The sequence below is a fragment of the Petaurus breviceps genome, unplaced genomic scaffold (assembly GCF_028583685.1).
Source record: "Petaurus breviceps papuanus isolate PSGF00001 unplaced genomic scaffold, PetGlider_PUasm1.0 229, whole genome shotgun sequence".
In the NCBI taxonomy this organism is placed as follows: Eukaryota; Metazoa; Chordata; class Mammalia; order Diprotodontia; family Petauridae; genus Petaurus; species Petaurus breviceps.
In genome coordinates, this window is record NW_027185903.1 from 110,570 (window position 1) to 128,894 (window position 18,325).

The 18,325-nt window shown below is 36.3% G+C and overlaps 1 protein-coding gene across 5 annotated transcripts in view; it reads right to left on the reverse strand.

Annotated features, from left to right (window-relative positions):
• The window catches only part of LOC138167323 (zinc finger protein 286A-like), a 29,133-nt gene that overhangs the window by 647 nt on the left and 10,161 nt on the right, over nucleotides 1-18,325 (reverse strand). For 3 of the 5 annotated variants that reach the window (XM_069096016.1, XM_069096018.1, XM_069096017.1), the window contains exons 3-6: nucleotides 17,847-17,932; nucleotides 3,168-3,294; nucleotides 2,365-2,460; nucleotides 1-774 (exon numbers count right to left, since the gene is read on the reverse strand). The exon at nucleotides 1-774 is cut by the window's left edge and continues 647 nt beyond it. In XM_069096016.1, coding sequence (XP_068952117.1) covers nucleotides 1-774; nucleotides 2,365-2,460; nucleotides 3,168-3,294; nucleotides 17,847-17,932 — 1,083 coding nt within the window. The remainder of the gene's footprint in view (nucleotides 775-2,364; nucleotides 2,461-3,167; nucleotides 3,295-17,846; nucleotides 17,933-18,325) is intronic. The other 2 variants (XM_069096019.1, XM_069096021.1) reach the window with 2 other exon arrangements.

Genomic DNA, 18,325 nt, shown 5'->3' on the forward strand with positions numbered 1-18,325 from the left:
TAAGAATTGCCCATCTGTTAAAGACTTTTCCACATTCATTACATTTATAGGATTTCTCTCTAGAATGAATTCTTTGATGAAGATTAAGTTGTAAAATGGAACTATAGGTTTTCCCACATTCGTTACATTTAAATGTATGAGTAAGCTGATGCTGAGTAAGGTGTGTCCTCTGTATGAAAGCTTTCCCACATTCATCACATTTATAAGGCTTCTCTCCAGTATGAATTCTCTGATGTCGAGTAAGGTTTGTCCACTTGGTGAAGCCTTTCCCACATTCATTACATATATAGGATTTTTCTCCAGAATGATGGGTATAGTGAAGTAGTTTTAACTCTGAAATATGTCTGAAGGGTTTCTCAAATTCACTATATGTAAAAGGTTTCTGTCCTGTGTAGATTTTGGGGCATTTAGTTCGTTGTGAATCATCTTTGAACCATTTTCCATGCATATTATATTTATAGATATTATTTACACTGGGAACTTTCTGTTGTGTAACTAGGATTGATCTCAAATTGAAGTGTCTCCCAAACTCATTTTCAGAGATTTTTTCCTTACTTAGTGTTTCCTCATGTGTGCTCATTACTTGCTTCAAATGATTCTCTTGTTGGTTCTGCTCTGTCACTAATGGACCTTGAAATTTAAAGACTTCTACTAATCTGGAGTCCCAGAAACTATGTCTTATAGGTCTTTCTATTATTCTCCTGGTGGATAGTTTTCTCGCAGAAGTTTCTAACTTTGAAAGTGGCTCTTTTGCTTCAGACTCAACATCAAAATCTGAAATAAATAAAAAAAAACTTCTATACTAGAAGAAAATTGTACAAATGAGAAGGGGAAAAATGTCTATTCAGAATTAACTCATATTTACAACTGTGAGGGCAGTAGTACCATTATAATTATCAGTATGCTTTTTTTGCCTTTTTTGGGAGAGGGAAGGCAGGGCAATTGGGGTTAACTGACTTGCCCAAGGTCACACGGCTAGTTTTTTGTTTTAAGTGTCTGAGACCAGATTTGAACTCAGGTCCTCCTGACTCCAGGGCCAGTGCTCTATTCTCTGCGCCACCTAGCCGCCCCATCAGTATTCTTTAGATTAGCAAAACTGAGGCTCAAAGAGGTTAAGTGATTTTTCTGTTGTCATATGGCCAATAAGCAAACGAGCTCAGACTTAACATGTCTCCCAAATTGACCTCAGAGCTCTTTCCCACTACTGTGAATATAGATTTTGTATTATAAACTACAAAAGAAAGAGGTTTGGAGAACTAATAATGCTAGGAGTTATCCTCACTTGCACTATTCAATACAAGCTTGGAATAAAGAAGAATAAACAAGGACATAGGCTTAACAGGAAATTTTGACAAAATGTCAAATAGAATATACAGGTAGGTTAGAATATAAAGTAGGTTATACAAGTAGGTTAGAATATAAATTTAAAATCTCCTTATTTCACACCTAGCCCACTCCACTGTATCTTATTTTAGCACTAATACCATCAAATAATTATCCACTGATGCCTTTCATCCTCATGTATAAAATTAATCAAAACTTCTAGGACAAAAAGTAAAGAGGAACCTCTTTACTTGATGCATTCCTCTTCAAAAGAGTTCTTTAAGCATATGCTGAATAGTTACTATTACCTATCATAGCAAGGTTTCTTATTGAATAATAATAACAATAACTAACACTTATATAGAGTCTATTACATGCTAGGCAATGTGCTAATTGCTTTATAATTATTTAACTCATTTGATCCTCACAACAACCCTGGAAGGTTAGGTGTTATACTTATCTTCAATTACAGATGAGGAAACAGAGGTAAACAGAGATTAAATGACTTGCCCAGGATCACACAGTTGGAAAATATCCAAAGTTAGATTTTAATTTAGGTCTTCCTGACTCCAGGCCCAGTACTTCATCCACTTTCCTGTCTAGCTGCCCTTCTTATTCAAGTAAGGGTTGGACTAGAGGGTCTCTGGATCCCTTTCTACTCTGATATTCTGTGATTTTGCTTAACACCATCAAATAAGGAAGAGAGACTGAATATGAAGCCCATGAAAATATCCCTACATGTAAGTAAGAGAAATAAAAGATAACTTATAAAATCAGTTTCCACCAAGTATTGAGCTGAATATAGCTGAAGCTAGATTCAAGGAAATTAAGAAAGGAATGGGAATTGAGCCAATGGACACACAATACACGAGGACAATAAAATATAAAAGCATCAAGGCAGTTAGTCTCAACCCTTTTTGGTTGTCCTGAAACATTTAGAAAAGAGCTTTTTGGGTCAAAATTTCAAAGATGTCTTCTCCCTGATTGACTCCCTTAATTATTACTTGTAATTATCAATCTGTTAGCTTTTCATTAACTCACATGGACAGATGGTTCTTGGGGCTTCACTCTCCAGCATCCTTGGCATTTCCCCACGTTCCAACTGGGAAATAACATCTGGTTTGGGAATTGAAAGTCCTGCCAAGGGACAAAAAAGCTAAATGGATATTTATGCTGAGGGAAAAAGAGTAATTCCAGAATACAATTTAAGGCTCATCATAATCAGAAAAGAGATAATATTCAAAGAAGGCTGGGAATAGTTCAAATGACTTCTGAAAAGTATTTGGCATTGTGTTTTCACAATGTCTAGAGGATAGATTATGGAATTGATTTAGGTTCAGAAAGATACTTAGATCATTTGTCCCTTCTGTCAGAAGGCTACAAGTACCCCACCTTCAGAGGTGTTTGCTTTAGAACCTTGGCAAAAAATCCTAAACACAGGGAAGTAAATGATGGGAAGATAGCAGTATCAGGAATAGTAATAAGGTAATAACACTGCCTTATTTTTAGTTCTATGAGGCAAACACTTAAAAATCTAAAAGGTTGAAAATTCTTAAAAATTAAGAATCCCCAGTTTTGGGGCGGCTAGGTGGTACAGTGAATAAAGCACTGGCCCTGGAGTCAGGAGGACCCGAGTTCAAATTCGGCCTCAGACACTTAACACTTACTAGCTGGGTGACCTTGGCCAAGTCACTTAACCCCAATTGTCCTACCTTCCACCCTCCAAAAAGAAAAAAAAAGAATCTCCAGTTTTGAAACTTAGGACAAAACTCAAGATACTTCTTTAGAGAAGTAGGACACAAAACAGCCTTAAATAAAGATCGAGTCCTATGGAGAAGAATTACCAATAAAAAGAAGATTCCTATAGTTCTCTAGAAGCACTTCCTTGTAGAGGTCTTGCTGAACAGGAGACAGTTGAGCCCATTCTTCCCAAGTGAAATCTGGATCCACATCTTTTAACGTCAATGATTCCTGAAACATCAAACACATTTGTGTTTCTCAAGACTAGCTCCTTAGTCTTCAGGGAGGTTGGCAGAACTGGGAAAATGGAGTATAAAAAGGATGATGTTAACATTATTCACACCACAAAAGAACCCCCGAGTCATTTACTGATTGAAGAACTACATAAGTGCTAGATATTGTGATTATTTTACTCTATTTCACTTTTTGTCACACTTGGTGGTAGACTTAAAAGAATGAAATATGGCTTCCACTTCTGAAGAAAATTTCACTCAAACTCGATAATATCCCCTTCCACTGTGCTTTATGGAATTCTCTGTGTAAAGGGGATAAAATGCCTTCAACAATGAACCTGATCCTCGCCACCTCAGGGGAAGCGTGGCTCTCCCTAACTCTACTACTGTATCCACTGATTTTTCTCCTAGAAGAACCTCAATTTCTCCCACTGCCCCAGAGACAATAATAAAGTCATTCTGCCTTTTTTTCCCCTAGTACCAGGTCTAAGTCACTGACCTGATCCTCTCTCCATTTACCTTTCTGTAAATGCTATAAATACTCTCTCCAAATTGCTGACATTAAGCTATCATCAGAAAAATGCAAATTTGAGTTTATTATATTATTTAAGCATGGGACTCTCCATTTTTCTACTCTACCCCATTCCTTGTGAGTCTTGCATTCTATTCCTACTTTTAATGTTACTACAGGAGATGAAGTTTATACTTCAAACTCTGATGTACCCATGATCTCACTGATTTCAGTCCTTAACAACAGTGCAGATCGCAAACCATCTATATACCGTTTCTCAATCTGTGTAATCTCTCCAAAAATCCTCCTAAAAGTGTATACAACACGTCAGAGGCTTTCCATTAATTCTCCTGATATTTCACAGAAATGAATGAAAACCCTTAGGTTGTGGTTTGTCCTTCATTCTCAAAGAGGACTATAACACTGGGGAAATAAGGACATGACTTGCAATTGAATTTCATTTGAATGAAATTTTTTTTATCAATTCCTTTATTAACTTCTAGTTTACATCATTCATTTTCGCAAGATTTTGAGTTACAAATTTTCTCCCCATTTTTCCCCTACCCACCACCCCAAAATAGCAATCCCACTGGATATCCCCTCCTCCAATCTGCTCTCTCCTATATCTTCTATACCCCCTCTGACTTTCCAGTAGGGCATGGTGGATGTCTATGCCCCAGTGCCTGTATATCTCATTTCCCAGTTAAATGTAAAATAATATTAATAATAGTATATATATTTATATATATACACACACATATTAAACATTAGATTTTAAAGCTCTGAATTCCAGATTCATTCCCTTCCTCCCTTGTCACACACCCTTACTGGGAAGATAAGCAATTCAATATAGGTTGTACATGTGTAGCCATGCAAAACATTTCCGTAGTGGATATATTGTAAAAGACTGACTATATTTCCCTCCCTCCTATCCCACCTCCCACTTGTTCTACTCTCCACTTTGATCCTGTCCCTTTTTAAAAGTGGGTGCTTCCAACTTCCCTCCCCCCCAGCCTGCCCTTCCGTCCATCATCACCCCCTCATCCCCTTCCCCTCTACTCTCCTGTTGGGTGAGCTACCCTATTTACTGTGTATGTCATTCTCTCCCTAAGCCAAATTCAATGAGAATAAGGTTGACCCATTCCCTTTTGCCTTCCTGTTCTTCCCCTCCATTGTAATCATTTTCCCTTGCCTCTTCTATATGAGATAGTTTACCCCATTCTCTCTCCCCACCTCCTCTCATTATATTCCTCTCTCACCTCTTAATTTCACCTTGTAAGTATCATCCCTTCCTATTAAATTGGTCCTGTGCCCTCTATGTACACCTGTAAACATATATACACACATTCACATATGTATTCATATGCCCATACACTCTCCTATATAAACATATATATGTGTGTACATATATGTGTGTGTGTATATACATATACACACATACACATTTCTATTCCTTTCAACTATTCTCATACTGAGAAAAGTTTCATAAGTTACAATTATTGTTTTTCCATGTAGGAATGTAAATAGTTCAACTTTGGTAAGTTCCTTATGATATCTTTTCCCTTTTTACCTTCTCATGCTTCTTGTATCTGAATGTCAAATTTTCTATTCAACTCTGGTTTTTTCAGCAAGAATGCTTGAAAGTCCTCTACTCTACTGAATGACCATATTTTTCCCTGAAACATGATACTCAGTTTTCCTGGGTAGTTGATTCTTGGTTTTAAATCCAGCTCCTTTGACCTCCAGAATATCATATTCCAAGCCCTTCAATCTCTCAGTGTAGAAGCTGCCAGATCCTGTGTTATCCTGATTGTGTTTCCACAATATTCAAATTGTTTCTTCCTGGCTGCTTGTAATATTTTCTCCTTGATCTGGGAATTCCAGAACCTGGCTATAATATTCCTAGGAGTTTTGTTTTTGGGATCTTTTTCAGGAGGCAATCGGTGGATTCTTTCAACCTCTATTTTGCCCTCTGGTTCTAAAACATCAGGGCAATATTCCTTGAGAATTTCTTGAAGTATGATTTCTAGGTTCTTACTTTGACCATGGCTTTAAGGTAGTCCAATAATTTTTAAATTATCTCTCCTGGATCTATTTTCCAGGTCAGTGGTTTTTCCCATGAGATATTTTCACATTGCCTTCTATTTTTTCATTTGTTTGGATCTGTTTAATAGTATCTTGATTTCTCATAAAGTCACTAGCTTCCATTTGCTCCAATGAAGGAATCATTCTCTTCAGTGAGCTTTTGAGATACTTTTTCCATCTGGCAAATTCGACTTTTTAAGGCATTCTTCTCCTCACTAGCTTTTTGAGCCTCTTTTGCCATTTGAGTTAGTCTATTTTTTTGTTATTTTCCTCAGTCAGGCTGTTGACTCTCATTTCATAATTTTCTTGCATTGTTCTCATTTCTCTTCCCAATTTTTCATCCACTTCTCTTATTTGATTTTCAAAATCCTTTTTAAGGTCCTCTATAGCCTGTAATTGCCATGTATTTTTCTTGGAAGCTTTTGGTGCAGGAGTTCTGACTTCACAGTCTTCCTCCTGTTCCAGGCTTTGATCCTTTTTGTCCCCAAAATAGGAGTGTAAAGTTGGGTTGCTCTGTTTGCTTTGCTTCCTCGTTTGCTCATATTGCCACTCAATTACTTGACTTTGGGGCTTTTTGCCACAGTAGGACTCTGCTACCAGACAGGGGAACTTCATCCCAAACGCTGGGGTTTTCTCAGCTGCCAAAGGTATTAGTTGGGTGCCCTTTCTGAAGCCTCCACACACTCTGGCAAGCTGGTGACACACCCCAGGACCTCCACCGTAGAACGCAATCCAAATCCAAGGAGGTTAAAGCAAAAGTGATTACCCCTCAGACTGGTCTCTTGGTTCCCCAACAATCTGCAGGCCAGGGGCTGAAGCTGCCATGTGGCTGTGGCTGCATGGCCGCAGCGCCTCAGCAGCTTCTCCCTCCAGGGAATAAAGTCCAACTGCACTCCCAAACTACCGGGTCCCAAAGTCCATACTGCACTGACCTCTCACTTTGTCCCTGGCATCTATGGGTTGATAATTCTAGAAACCACCACAGCTGCTGGTGATATGAAGTCCCTCCAATTGGCAGCTAGTCAGGCCACCAGGGGGCTAAGACCTCTGGTTCACGTGGGGCTGAGCTTGGCTCCCAGAGCACAGTGCTGGTCACTTCCTGCTGGCCTGCCAGGCTGTCCTCAGTGGGAAGTTAGCTTCTCTGTGTCATTTTGTGGGTTCTGTAGTTCCAGAGTTTGTTCAGAGTCACCTTTTACATGAATTGGAGGAGGTGGGAGCCGGAGACCTGTGGAAATCTGGTTTCTACTCTGCCATTTTGGCTCCACTCCCCTTGAATGAAATTTTAAGATAGTGATTTGATTCTCTCTTCTTACATGGCTGGTACATCTCTTTTTTTTGCTTACAGATATTCTACTTATTACTGTTGATGCTGAAGCTAATTATATTCACTCTGTATCTTTCCTTTGTTTTTGGAGTAACCTGCAAATTTGATATGGTTGGATTTGGTAGCTTGATAAAAACCAATTACACAAACTAGAGGAAAGACTCCTTATGTGATCAAAAATTGTTGAGAAAAAAGTAAAGCAGGTTCACAGATAAGTTTTAGACCAGCATCATACATCATACACCATACTGAGTTTCAAATGTATTAGCAAGCAAAATGTAAAGTTATATTATACAAAATTACAGAAAATGAAAAGAGATAACTTTAACAACTATAATTACAAGAAGTAATTATCACACAAATGTTAGAGAAAAATCACAAGTTTAAAAATCCTATTCTGATCATTTAAAAGCAAAAGTTTTCTAGGAACAAAATCAATGAAGTATAATGAAAAGAGAAATGGTCCAGTGGTTTGGCAAGAGAAGGTAAACTATAATTGCTGCAATCCATTCTTTAATGTCCGGCTTTTGGCTGCTTTGATTCATCCCATAATGTATACGACGATGTATGCTTTTTAAGATTTTTGTAACCACAAGTACCATTTCTTTCATTGTGAAACAAACTGACACTGCAAGCTACAAAATACATATATAATACACATATTTATATATGCTATGTTGATAGCTGAGGCATTCAATCTTCATGCAACCTTCCTCTGTCAGTATACTTATTGCACATATAATAAATAAGCTTTAGAGATTAGAGACTGGCTCAGGAGAATTAAGTTAAAGTTGAGATTATATGAAGTAGCTGAACCATATGGTTACCAATTTGGAAATATGCAAGAAAGTGATTAAAACCTTTAGCTCTGCAATCTCACTACTGGGCACATATCCTAAGGAAGTCAAAAGATAGAAACAAAGGTCCAATACATACCAAAATATTCATAGCAGCAGTGAAATAAGGAGAGCCAAAAGATTACACAAAATAATTTTAACAATATAAATGAAGAGTTCCCCAAAACAAAGCTGAACCAAATAAATGAAAAACCAATGATGGTACTGGACAGCACATTCAACAGGGTAAGGTATGTTTTCTACATCATTAGAAACATCTATTTTGAGGGGCGGCCAGGTAGCACAGTGAGTAAGAGCACCGGCCCCAGAGTTGGGATGACCTGGATCAAATCCGGGCTCAGACACTTAGCACCCACCCAGAAACATCCGGCCGTGTAACCTTGAGCAAGTTACTTAACCCCAATTGCTTAGGGGAGGCCAAGTGGCGCAGTGAGTAAGAGCATGGCCCCAGAGTCAGGATGACCTGGCTCAGCTGGCTCAGATACTTAGCACCACACCCAGAAATAACTGGCCGTGTAACCTTGAGCAAGTTACTTAACCCCAATTGCTTTAAAAAAAAAAAAAGAAACATCTATTCTACTAAGTGTTTGGTTTAATGTTTTTTTTATTTTGACAATAAAGGGAGAGGAATTCCTTCCCTCCCCAAAATAGCTGTGATGTAATGGCAAAAGGTATCTAAAAAACATTTTTAAAAAACCATATTCTGAAATTCTATTGAAACAATGGACTTACAAGTGAAATCATGGAATAAATGAAAAATGTGTATTAAGGACTATCTACCAGGTGTACGGATGAAATATAATCATTTCTAAGCTGAAAGTGCCTCTTGCAACAAATGCAGACTCATGAATGTTTATTCCTATAGCTGAAGTGTTTAAAAACCTTGTTACCTGCACAGCTGGGTGGCACAGTGAATGGCACTGGCCCTGGAGTCAGGAGGACCTGAGTTCAAATCTGACCTCAGACACTTAACACAAAAAAAACCAGCCATGTGACCTTGGGCAAGTCATTTAATCCCAACTTCCCTACCTTCCCCCTCAAAAAAAAAAGAAAAAAAAACCCCTTGTTACTGTGTTGTATTATTTTTGTAAAATCACTTAGGTTTATTTTGTATTGTTGATAAACAAAGCTTAAAGAAAGACTTTAGGAGAAGATGGTGGTGTAGGTCAGGAAACATAACGGCTTTCCAAATTTTTTCAACAAATAAAGGAAGAACTTTGCCTCAGAGCAGCAGAAATAAACGTGGGATAAAAGCAGTTGTCCTCCTAGGACAACTTGGGAAGAACCCAGGAAAGATCCCATCTCCAGGGGAGGATGTTGGGCCAGAGTGAAGTGCAAACACCTCCAGGCCAACTCTGCAGAATCAACAAACAAGCTCTGGGGGCACCTGGGGTTGGAAGGCAGCCTCAGACTTAGAAACTTTCACCTGACCACTGAGTAGAAGACTGAAGGACTTGACATTGTCAAGGGATGCCAAGTTCCTGGCTGAGACTGCTGCGGGGAAAAGGAACAAGTACACACCTGGTGAATTCAATAATGAGGGGTGGGGACCCTGCTGTCTGTAGGCACTTGCAGGAGAGCAGTTTCTGGCTTCAGCTCCAGAACAGAAAGGACTGTGGTAATTTGCAGCCACCAGAGGGACAACACAGAGCAAGATCATTTGCAGGACAGGGCAGCAAGGGGTCCTAGCCTGGCTTAGAAGTGGAAAGGAGAACCTAAGGTTGGGTACTGAGACAGAGCTCAGAAAATAACAGCAAGAAGGACCTGAGGCTTGGGGCACCATTCCCAGGGACTGGAATCTGATTACACTAATTGCTGCTAAAGACAAAATAAAACCATCAAATAAACAGAAATGAATAAGCAAAGAAGAAAGAACCCAACCATTGACATTTACTATGGGAGAGAGAAGATCTGGTTTCATTTTCAGAGGAAGATAATGCAGATAAAAAAAAAAAATCACCTGTTTTCCAATAAGAAATGTCATATGGTCTGAAGCACAAAAAAGAGTTCTTGGAAGAACTTAAAAAGGACTTTAAAAATCAAATAAGAGAAACAGAGGAAAAAAAATAGCAATCCAAGAAAATTATAAAAAGAAAGTCAACTCACTTGAAATAGAGAATCAAAAACTTAAGGAAGAAAATAATTCTTTGGAAACTAGAATTGGGCAAGGGGAAGCTAATGATGTTCTAAGACACCAAGAAATCATAAAACAAAATCAAAAGAATGAAAAAATAAGAGAAAGTGAAACAACTCATCAGAAAAACAACTGATCTAGAGAACAGATCAAAAAGAAAAAATTTAAGAATACCTGGAAATTATGATACAATATTAAAAGAAATTATCAAGGAAAATTGCTCTGAAATTGTAGAACAAGAAGGTAAAGCAGAAATAGAAAGAAATCTACCAATTACTACCAAAAAGAGATCCCAGAAGGAGAACGTATAGGAATATCATAGCCAAGTTTCAAGACTCTTTTTCTTGAATGAAATAGTTTGGAAATTCTTTTTTCTGGTATGAATCTGTTTATGTTTTAGAAGTTTACTCTGAGCCGTGTGACCTTGGGCAAATCACTTAACCCCAATTGCCTTCCAAAAAGCAAAATAAAAAAAAAAAATAAAAAGAAGTTTACTCTGAATCTTAAAGTCCTTTTGCCAAAAACAACACTGAAAAAGTCTCTTCTGTATGCATTAGCTGATGGATTTTCAAATGGCTTGACTGTCTAAATGACTTATTGCAAAGAGAACATTTAAAAGGTTTCTGGCCAGTATGAATATGTGACTTTCCAGCTTTGAGTGGTATGGAAACATCTTGCTGCACGTATCAAATGCACAGATTTTCTTTCTTCTCTTTGCAGTGCCATACACATGAACTGACTTTTGTTGAAAAAGAACAGTATACCCCATAACTTGGCTTCTATTACTTAGATTCCACAAATCTTTTGACTTGCTTTACATCATTCTGGTAGGTTTCATTGTGGAGCTGCTGATATTTCAAGAAGGTTATTGGATTTTTAAAGTGTCATTCACAAATACTATGTTTAAATGGTAGCTTGTGAGTTAGCTGATGTCTTTCCAGATGAACTAGTTGCCTAAAAATTTTATAACACACATGGCACTCAAATGACACTTTTGAGAAGGGTGAATAAGATAATATCTGGCTAATTTTGAGGGTGTTTCAAAATGTTTGAAGCAAATATTACAAATATATAGCCTCTTCCCAGGTAACTTGTTAGATACCACACATTATCGAACCTTTACTTCAGTGAATTCCACTGAAATTGCTTTCCTAAACTCTACAGGTTTCTGGAGTTGGGACATCAAGGAATTGAGGAAGAGGAGTGGTTAAGGAGAAAATATTGGAAGCAACAACAACAAAAACCAATTTAAATATCACAGAGTCACAATAAGGATTATACAAGACCTAGCAGCTACTACATTGAAGGACCGTAGCAATACTAAATTCCACAGAGCAAAAGAACTGGGGTGATGACCAGGGGTAACTTAGCCAGCAAAGTTCAGTATAATCAGGGTGGCTAGGTGGCACAGTGAATAGAGCACCAGCCCTGGAGTCAGGAGGACCTGAGTTCAAATCCAGCCACAGGCAATTAATATAAAACTAGCCATGTGACCTTGGGCAAGTCACTTAACCCCAATTGCCCTAACTTTCCCCCTCCAAAAACCAAAAAGAAAAATCTTAAAAAAGAAAAGTTCAGTATAATCATGAAAGGGGGGAAAAAAGAACATTTAATGAACTGACTTTCAGGTATTAGTAACAAAAACCCTAGAACTTAAGGGAAAATTCTATATATAACATCCAGGAGAAATATACAGCAAACATTAAAGACCAATTATAAGAGACTCAATGAGGTCAAATTGTTTACTTCTTATATGTGAAAATATTAGCAGTACACTATATGATTGTCATCACTATTTGGGTAGTTTTAAAGAAAAGCTTGGGCTAAGCTGAGTATAATGGGGTGATTATAAAAAAATAAAATGCTTTAGGGAGAGATAAAAAGGATCTCTCATACAAATGAGGCATAAAAGGAAAAACTGATAAGGTAAAAGTTAGTAGGGAAGAGGGCAGGTAGTGCTGGAACTTTACTCTCATCGGGAATGGGTTAAAGAGGGAACAACATATATGTCTTTAGAAGGGTATAAAAGCTTTCTCAACTCAGAAAGCAATAAAAAGGCAAGGGGAGAGGGGTGGGTTGGTAGGTTAAGGAACAGGAGGGCAAGGTAGCAAGTGGAAGTAATGCAGAGGAGTGAGAAGAGACAGCGTACATAAGGTTGAGAAGGATAGTGAAGAAAAAAATAGGAAGGAGGAAAATACATAAATGTAGTTTAGAATGTGGAAGGTATGAATTAATCCACAAAATAGAACTAGAGAGCTGGTCAAAAAAAAAAGAATTCAACAACATATTGCTTTCAGAAAACATTATAAAAATGAGAGATCAAACAGATAAAATAAAGGGCAGTAGAATTTATTATGCAAAAAAAGCAGGGATAGTATTTATGATCTCAAAGTTAAAATTAAAATAGATTTAATCAAAAGAGAAAAACAGAGAAAAGATACTATTTCAGCAATATTACTAAATATTGTTTTAGATAATTTAAAATAACTAATAAAATACCTCAGTATATGCCTGCCAAAATGGACACAAGAACCATGTGAGCATAAATATAAAACATTTTTTATATAAATAAACTGAGATCTAAATAACTAAAGTAATATTTATTGTTCATGGGTAAGTAAAGCCAGTATAATTTTTAAAACCCAATTTTACCTAATTAATCTATTCAATGTTATTCCAATTAAATTACTAAAAAAATATTTTATTGAGTTAGAAAAACCAACAAAATTCAAAAAGCAAAAGGTTAGGAACTTAAAAAAAACAGAAAAAAGATGTAAAGGAAGTTGATTCAGCTGTATCAGATCTTAAACTATATTATAAGGTAAGAGCATTGTTGAAGTATAAAATGGATTTCAATTATTTCAAATAAAAATTTTCTTATATAAATAAAACCTATGTAGCCAAGAATAGAAGGAATGCAGAAACTTGGGGGGAAATTTTCCTAGACAATCTTTCAGAGAGGATGTGATTGGGTTGGAATATTGCTGTGGTATAGGAAATGATGAGCTGGTTGACTTAGAAAAACATGGAAAGACTTGGTTTATGAAGGAAAATGCTATCTACCTTCAGAGGAACAGATGATAGGTAGAAAAAAGTGTATGTATATATATATATATATATCTCCATGTTTAATTGTAGTATTCTTTAGAGTGGGGTAAGAGGGAGAGGAAAAAAATAAAGTAAAAAGTGCATAGAGAGAACAAAAGAAAACAAACAAGGAAGCAAAGAAACCTGGGCAGCTCTGAAAACAACATGTAGTATTTATTATATAGGTTTTCTTGAAATGGAAATTGATTGTTTTATATCGACTCCTCTCTTACAGTCTGCCATGTACAAGGCAATTTTTTTTTCCTTTTCTCATTTTGTATTTAAATTTAAAATAAAATTTGCCAAAATAAAAGACTTTAATGGGAAAGAGATTCATTGTAAATTCTTAAGCTTTAGCAATATAATAAAAATGCCAGCAATATCACTTCTGGGCACATATCTCAAAGAGAGGAATGGCTAAACAAAGTGTGATATATTAATGTAATGGAATATTACTGTACTATAAATAATAATAAACAGAAGAATCAATTAATCAATCAATATATTCAGAGAAACATAAATAGGCTTATGTGAAAAGATACAGCAAAGTGAACAAAATGTGAATAGTCTATATAATAACTACAATCACATAAATGTAAACAGTAAAAGATAGTCAAATAGATTAATAATTGTAAAAACCAATCTTAATTCTGAAAAACGGATACTCTATCAGTAGATAGATAAGGCAGATTTCAGATGTAAATACTGCATATATGTCATCAGATACAATATTGGTTAGTTTTGCTTAATTATTTTTCATTGTTACAAGAAAGGGTTCTAGGGGCGGCTAGGTGGCGCAGTGAGTAAAGCGCTGGCCCGGAGTCAGGAGGACCTGAGTTCGGTTCCGGTCTCAGACACTTAACACCCACACAAAAAAGCTAGCCGTGTAACCTTGGGCAAGTTACTTAACCCCAACTGCCCTCCAAAAGAAAAAAAGAAAAAAGAAAGGGCTCTAGGAGAAAAAGAGTGTTCTGCTGAGGGAAAATGAGTAGGATGAAAACAAAAGACATCACTTTTTAATCACTAACATAGTCCTAGAAATGCTTGCTATAGTAATAGTACAAGAATGAGAAATCAAAGGAACTCAAAAAGAAATCAAAGCACAGGCAAAGAAAAGACAAGAATTATCATTTTTGCAAATTATATGATTTTCTTAGAAATTGTAGAGTCAACCAAAAAATTAAAGCAATAAATTTAGTAAAGCTGTAGGATATAAAATAAATCCACATAAATCATCAGATTCCTGTATAATTATCAATAAAACCCAATGGTATGGAAAGAGAAATTTCATTCAAAATAACTACAGGAGGTATAAAATACTTGATACTATATCTACCAAGATACACCCAGGAATAATAAGAATCCAATTATGAATTAAAATTTGCAGGGATAAAAAAAGACATAAATAATTGGAGAAATGTTAATTGCTCATGGCAGACTGAATCAATATCAGAAAATGACAACACTAAATTAATTATTCGGTAATATTCATATTTCAAAATAATCAATTTATAGGGCTAGAAAAAATAATACCATTCATCTGGAGGTACAAAAGATCAAGAAACGCAAGGGAAGTGATGAGAAAAGTGAGAAGGAAGGAAGATCAGTACCAGACCTCAAGCTATACTACAAAGCAGTAATTATCAAAACAATTTGGTACAAATTTAACATATAGGCTGAAGAGTGGAACAAATTAGGCACATGACATAGAGAAGCACATCAATATAATAGCAGAGTATTAAAAAAAAAGAACTCCAAAGAAGACCATAATTGCTGAGGTAAGGACTCACTACCTGGAAAAAAACTGCTAGGAAAACTGCAAAGCAATTTGGCAGAAACTGGATATAGACCAACATTTCACACAATATACCAAGATAAACTCCAAATAATTCATAACTTAGAAATAAAAGCTGAGCTCATAAGCAAATTTTAAAGGAATAAAGAAGAAATTACCTTTCTGATCTATAGAGGAAGAATGATTGAACAAGTGATAAAGGATCATAGACAATGAAATGGACAAATTAGATTATATAAAGTTTAAAAATTTTAGCACAAATATAATTACAGTTAAAATCAGAAGAAAAACATTTAACTGAAGGAAAATCTGTTAAGTAATCTCAAACTTCACAGAACAAATCCCTTTAATAAAAGGATTTGTACTGTAAAACTTGGACTCAGTCAAAAGGTCATACTCAAGGACCTAGAAGGCCACATGTGACTTCAAGGCCACAGGTTCTCCACCCCTGCACCTAAATAAATCAGAGAGAAAAGAAATGTTCACACAAACAAAGCCAATGCAACCAAGATTAGGAGGGAAGCAGACAACTGGCAAAGAATTTTTACCAGTGTCTCTGATAAAGGCCTAATTTCTAAAATATATAGAGAATTGAGTAAAATTTGTAAGAATACAAGTTATTCCCTAATTGACAAATGGTCAAAGGATATGAACAGGCAGTTTTCAGATGAAGAAATTAAAGCTATATATAATCATATGAAAAAATGTTCTAAATCACTATTGATTAGAGAGATGCAAATCAAAACAACTCTTAGATACCACATCACACCTATTAGATCAGCTAACATGACAAAACAGGAAAATTATAAATGCTGGAGAAGATGTGGGAAAATTGGAACACTAATGCATTGTTGGTGGAGTTGTGAACTGATCTAACCATTCTGGAGAATAATTTGGAACTATGCCCAAAGGGCTATAAAAATGTGCGTACTTTTGACCCAGCAATATCACTTCTAGGGTTGTATCCTAAAGAGAACATACAAATGGAAAAAGGACCCACATGTATAAAAATATTTACAGCAGCTCTTTTTGCAATGGCTAAGAACTGGAAATTGAGGGGACATCCATCATTTGGGGAATGGCTAAACAAGTTGTGGTATATGAATGTAATGGAATATTACTGTGCTATAAGAAATGATGAGCTGGCAGACTTCAGAAAAACCTGGAAAGACTTATATGAACTAAAGCTAAGTGAACTGAGCAGGACAAAGAGAACACTGTAGACAGTGACAGCCACATTGTGCAATGACTAACTTTGATAGACTCAGATCTTCTCATCAATGTCAGGATCTAAGATAACTCCAAAAGACTCATGATGGAAAAAGCTATCTACGGGGCAGCCAGGTAGCACAGCGAGTAAAAGCACCGTCTCCAGTGTCAGGATGACCTGGAAATTGAATCCTGGGCTCAGACACTCAGCACCACACCCAGAAATAACTGGCCGTGTAACCTTGAGCAAGTTACTTAGCCCCGATTGCTTAGGGGCAGCCAGGTGGCTCAGCGAGTAAGAGCACCTGCTACAGTGTTGGGATGACCTGGAGATCGAATCCCGGGCTCAGACACTCAGCACCACACCCAGAAATAACTGGCCGTGTAACCTTGAGCAAGTTACTTAGCCCCGATTGCTTAATAAAAAAAAAAAAGCTATCCACATCGAGAAAAAGAACTATGGAGTCTGAATGTAGATTGAAGCATAGTTTTTGCCCTTTTTTTGTTTTTTCTTTCTTGTGGTTCCTCTTATTGGTTCTAATTCTTCTTTACAACATGACTAATATGAAAATGTTTAATAATAATATATATGTAGAGATTGTATCAGATTGCATGCCATCTTGGCGAAGAGGGAGGGGAAGGAGGTGGAGAAAATTTAAAACTCAAAAGCTTATGAAACTGAATGTTGAAAACTAAAAATAAATTAGTTAATAATTTAAAAAAAGAAAGAAAGGAATGTTCATCACAGCTCTTTTCACAAAAGTGAAAAACTGCAAACTAGGTGGAAATCCACCAGTGAGGTAATGGCTAAACAAATTATAGCATATAAATGTAATAATATTATTTTGCCATAAGAAATGACAAAATGGAGTTTCAGAAGAAATTAGGAAGATGTCCATGATTTGCTATAGAGTGCAGTGAGACAAACGATTTACAAAATAATATTATAGAGAAAAAAAACACTTTGAGAGACTTTAGAATTATAATTAGTGCAATGATAAAACATTAGTACAGAGGACTGAAAATGAATTATGCACCCACCTACTACCAGAGAGGTAAAAAGACTTAAATTTCAGAATCAGACATGGGTATTTGAACATGGCCAATGTGTGAATTTTTTTATGGGATTATGCTTACTTAGAGGATTTTAAAAAATATCCTATTTGGAGCATCACTAATATTTAGAAAATACACTGTTGTACTTTAACAAATAACGAATATGAGGAATCAAAGAAAACTGTCTATACTTTAGGCAGCTAGGTAGTGTAGTTGATAAAAGTACTGGGTCTAGAGCCAGGAAGACCTGAGATCAAATTTTGGCCTCATACAATTTATTTGGGCATGTCACTTAACCTCTATTTATCTCAGTAAAAACAAGGATAATAATTGTGCCTGCTTCCCAGCACTGCTGTGATTATCAGATGAGATAATATTTGTAAGTGCTTAGCACAGTGCCTGACACATAGTAAATGCTATATAAATAATAGCTATTATTACACTGAGAATAAAGATAGTATTTTACAAAAGAGAAAGGACACCCCAACTCACCTGAAATGTGGCTACTGGGAATATAGTAGACTTTTCCTTCTCTATGTTTCCCTCTTGGAGAAGAGTAGGATCTTGAGAACTCAGAGCTAGGAAGAAAAAAGGATGGGAATGAGAACAGACGTAGCCTTTGAAAAATTCAGAGACAATGGCAATATCACTTAGAGCCCTGACTTTGTACCTGTGGTCACAGCAAGTTTCCAGGGACAGAATTTTGTTTAGGAGCCTACACACAGTTGATGTCGTAATTCTGTCTTCAATACGATTTCTTTGTCATAGAGTCCTCTATATTTAATGAGAACTCTGGATTATATAGAAAGTGGGATGAACAAATTTACCAATTTTCATACACAAAATGGCCCTCATAATAAAATGAGTATTTTGGATTGATCAGTCAGAAAATGTAGTCTGTAGGACAGGATGGGAGCTAGGAAACTAGGATCAAAACCAAGCTTACTTACTCTCTAGCTGTATGACACTGA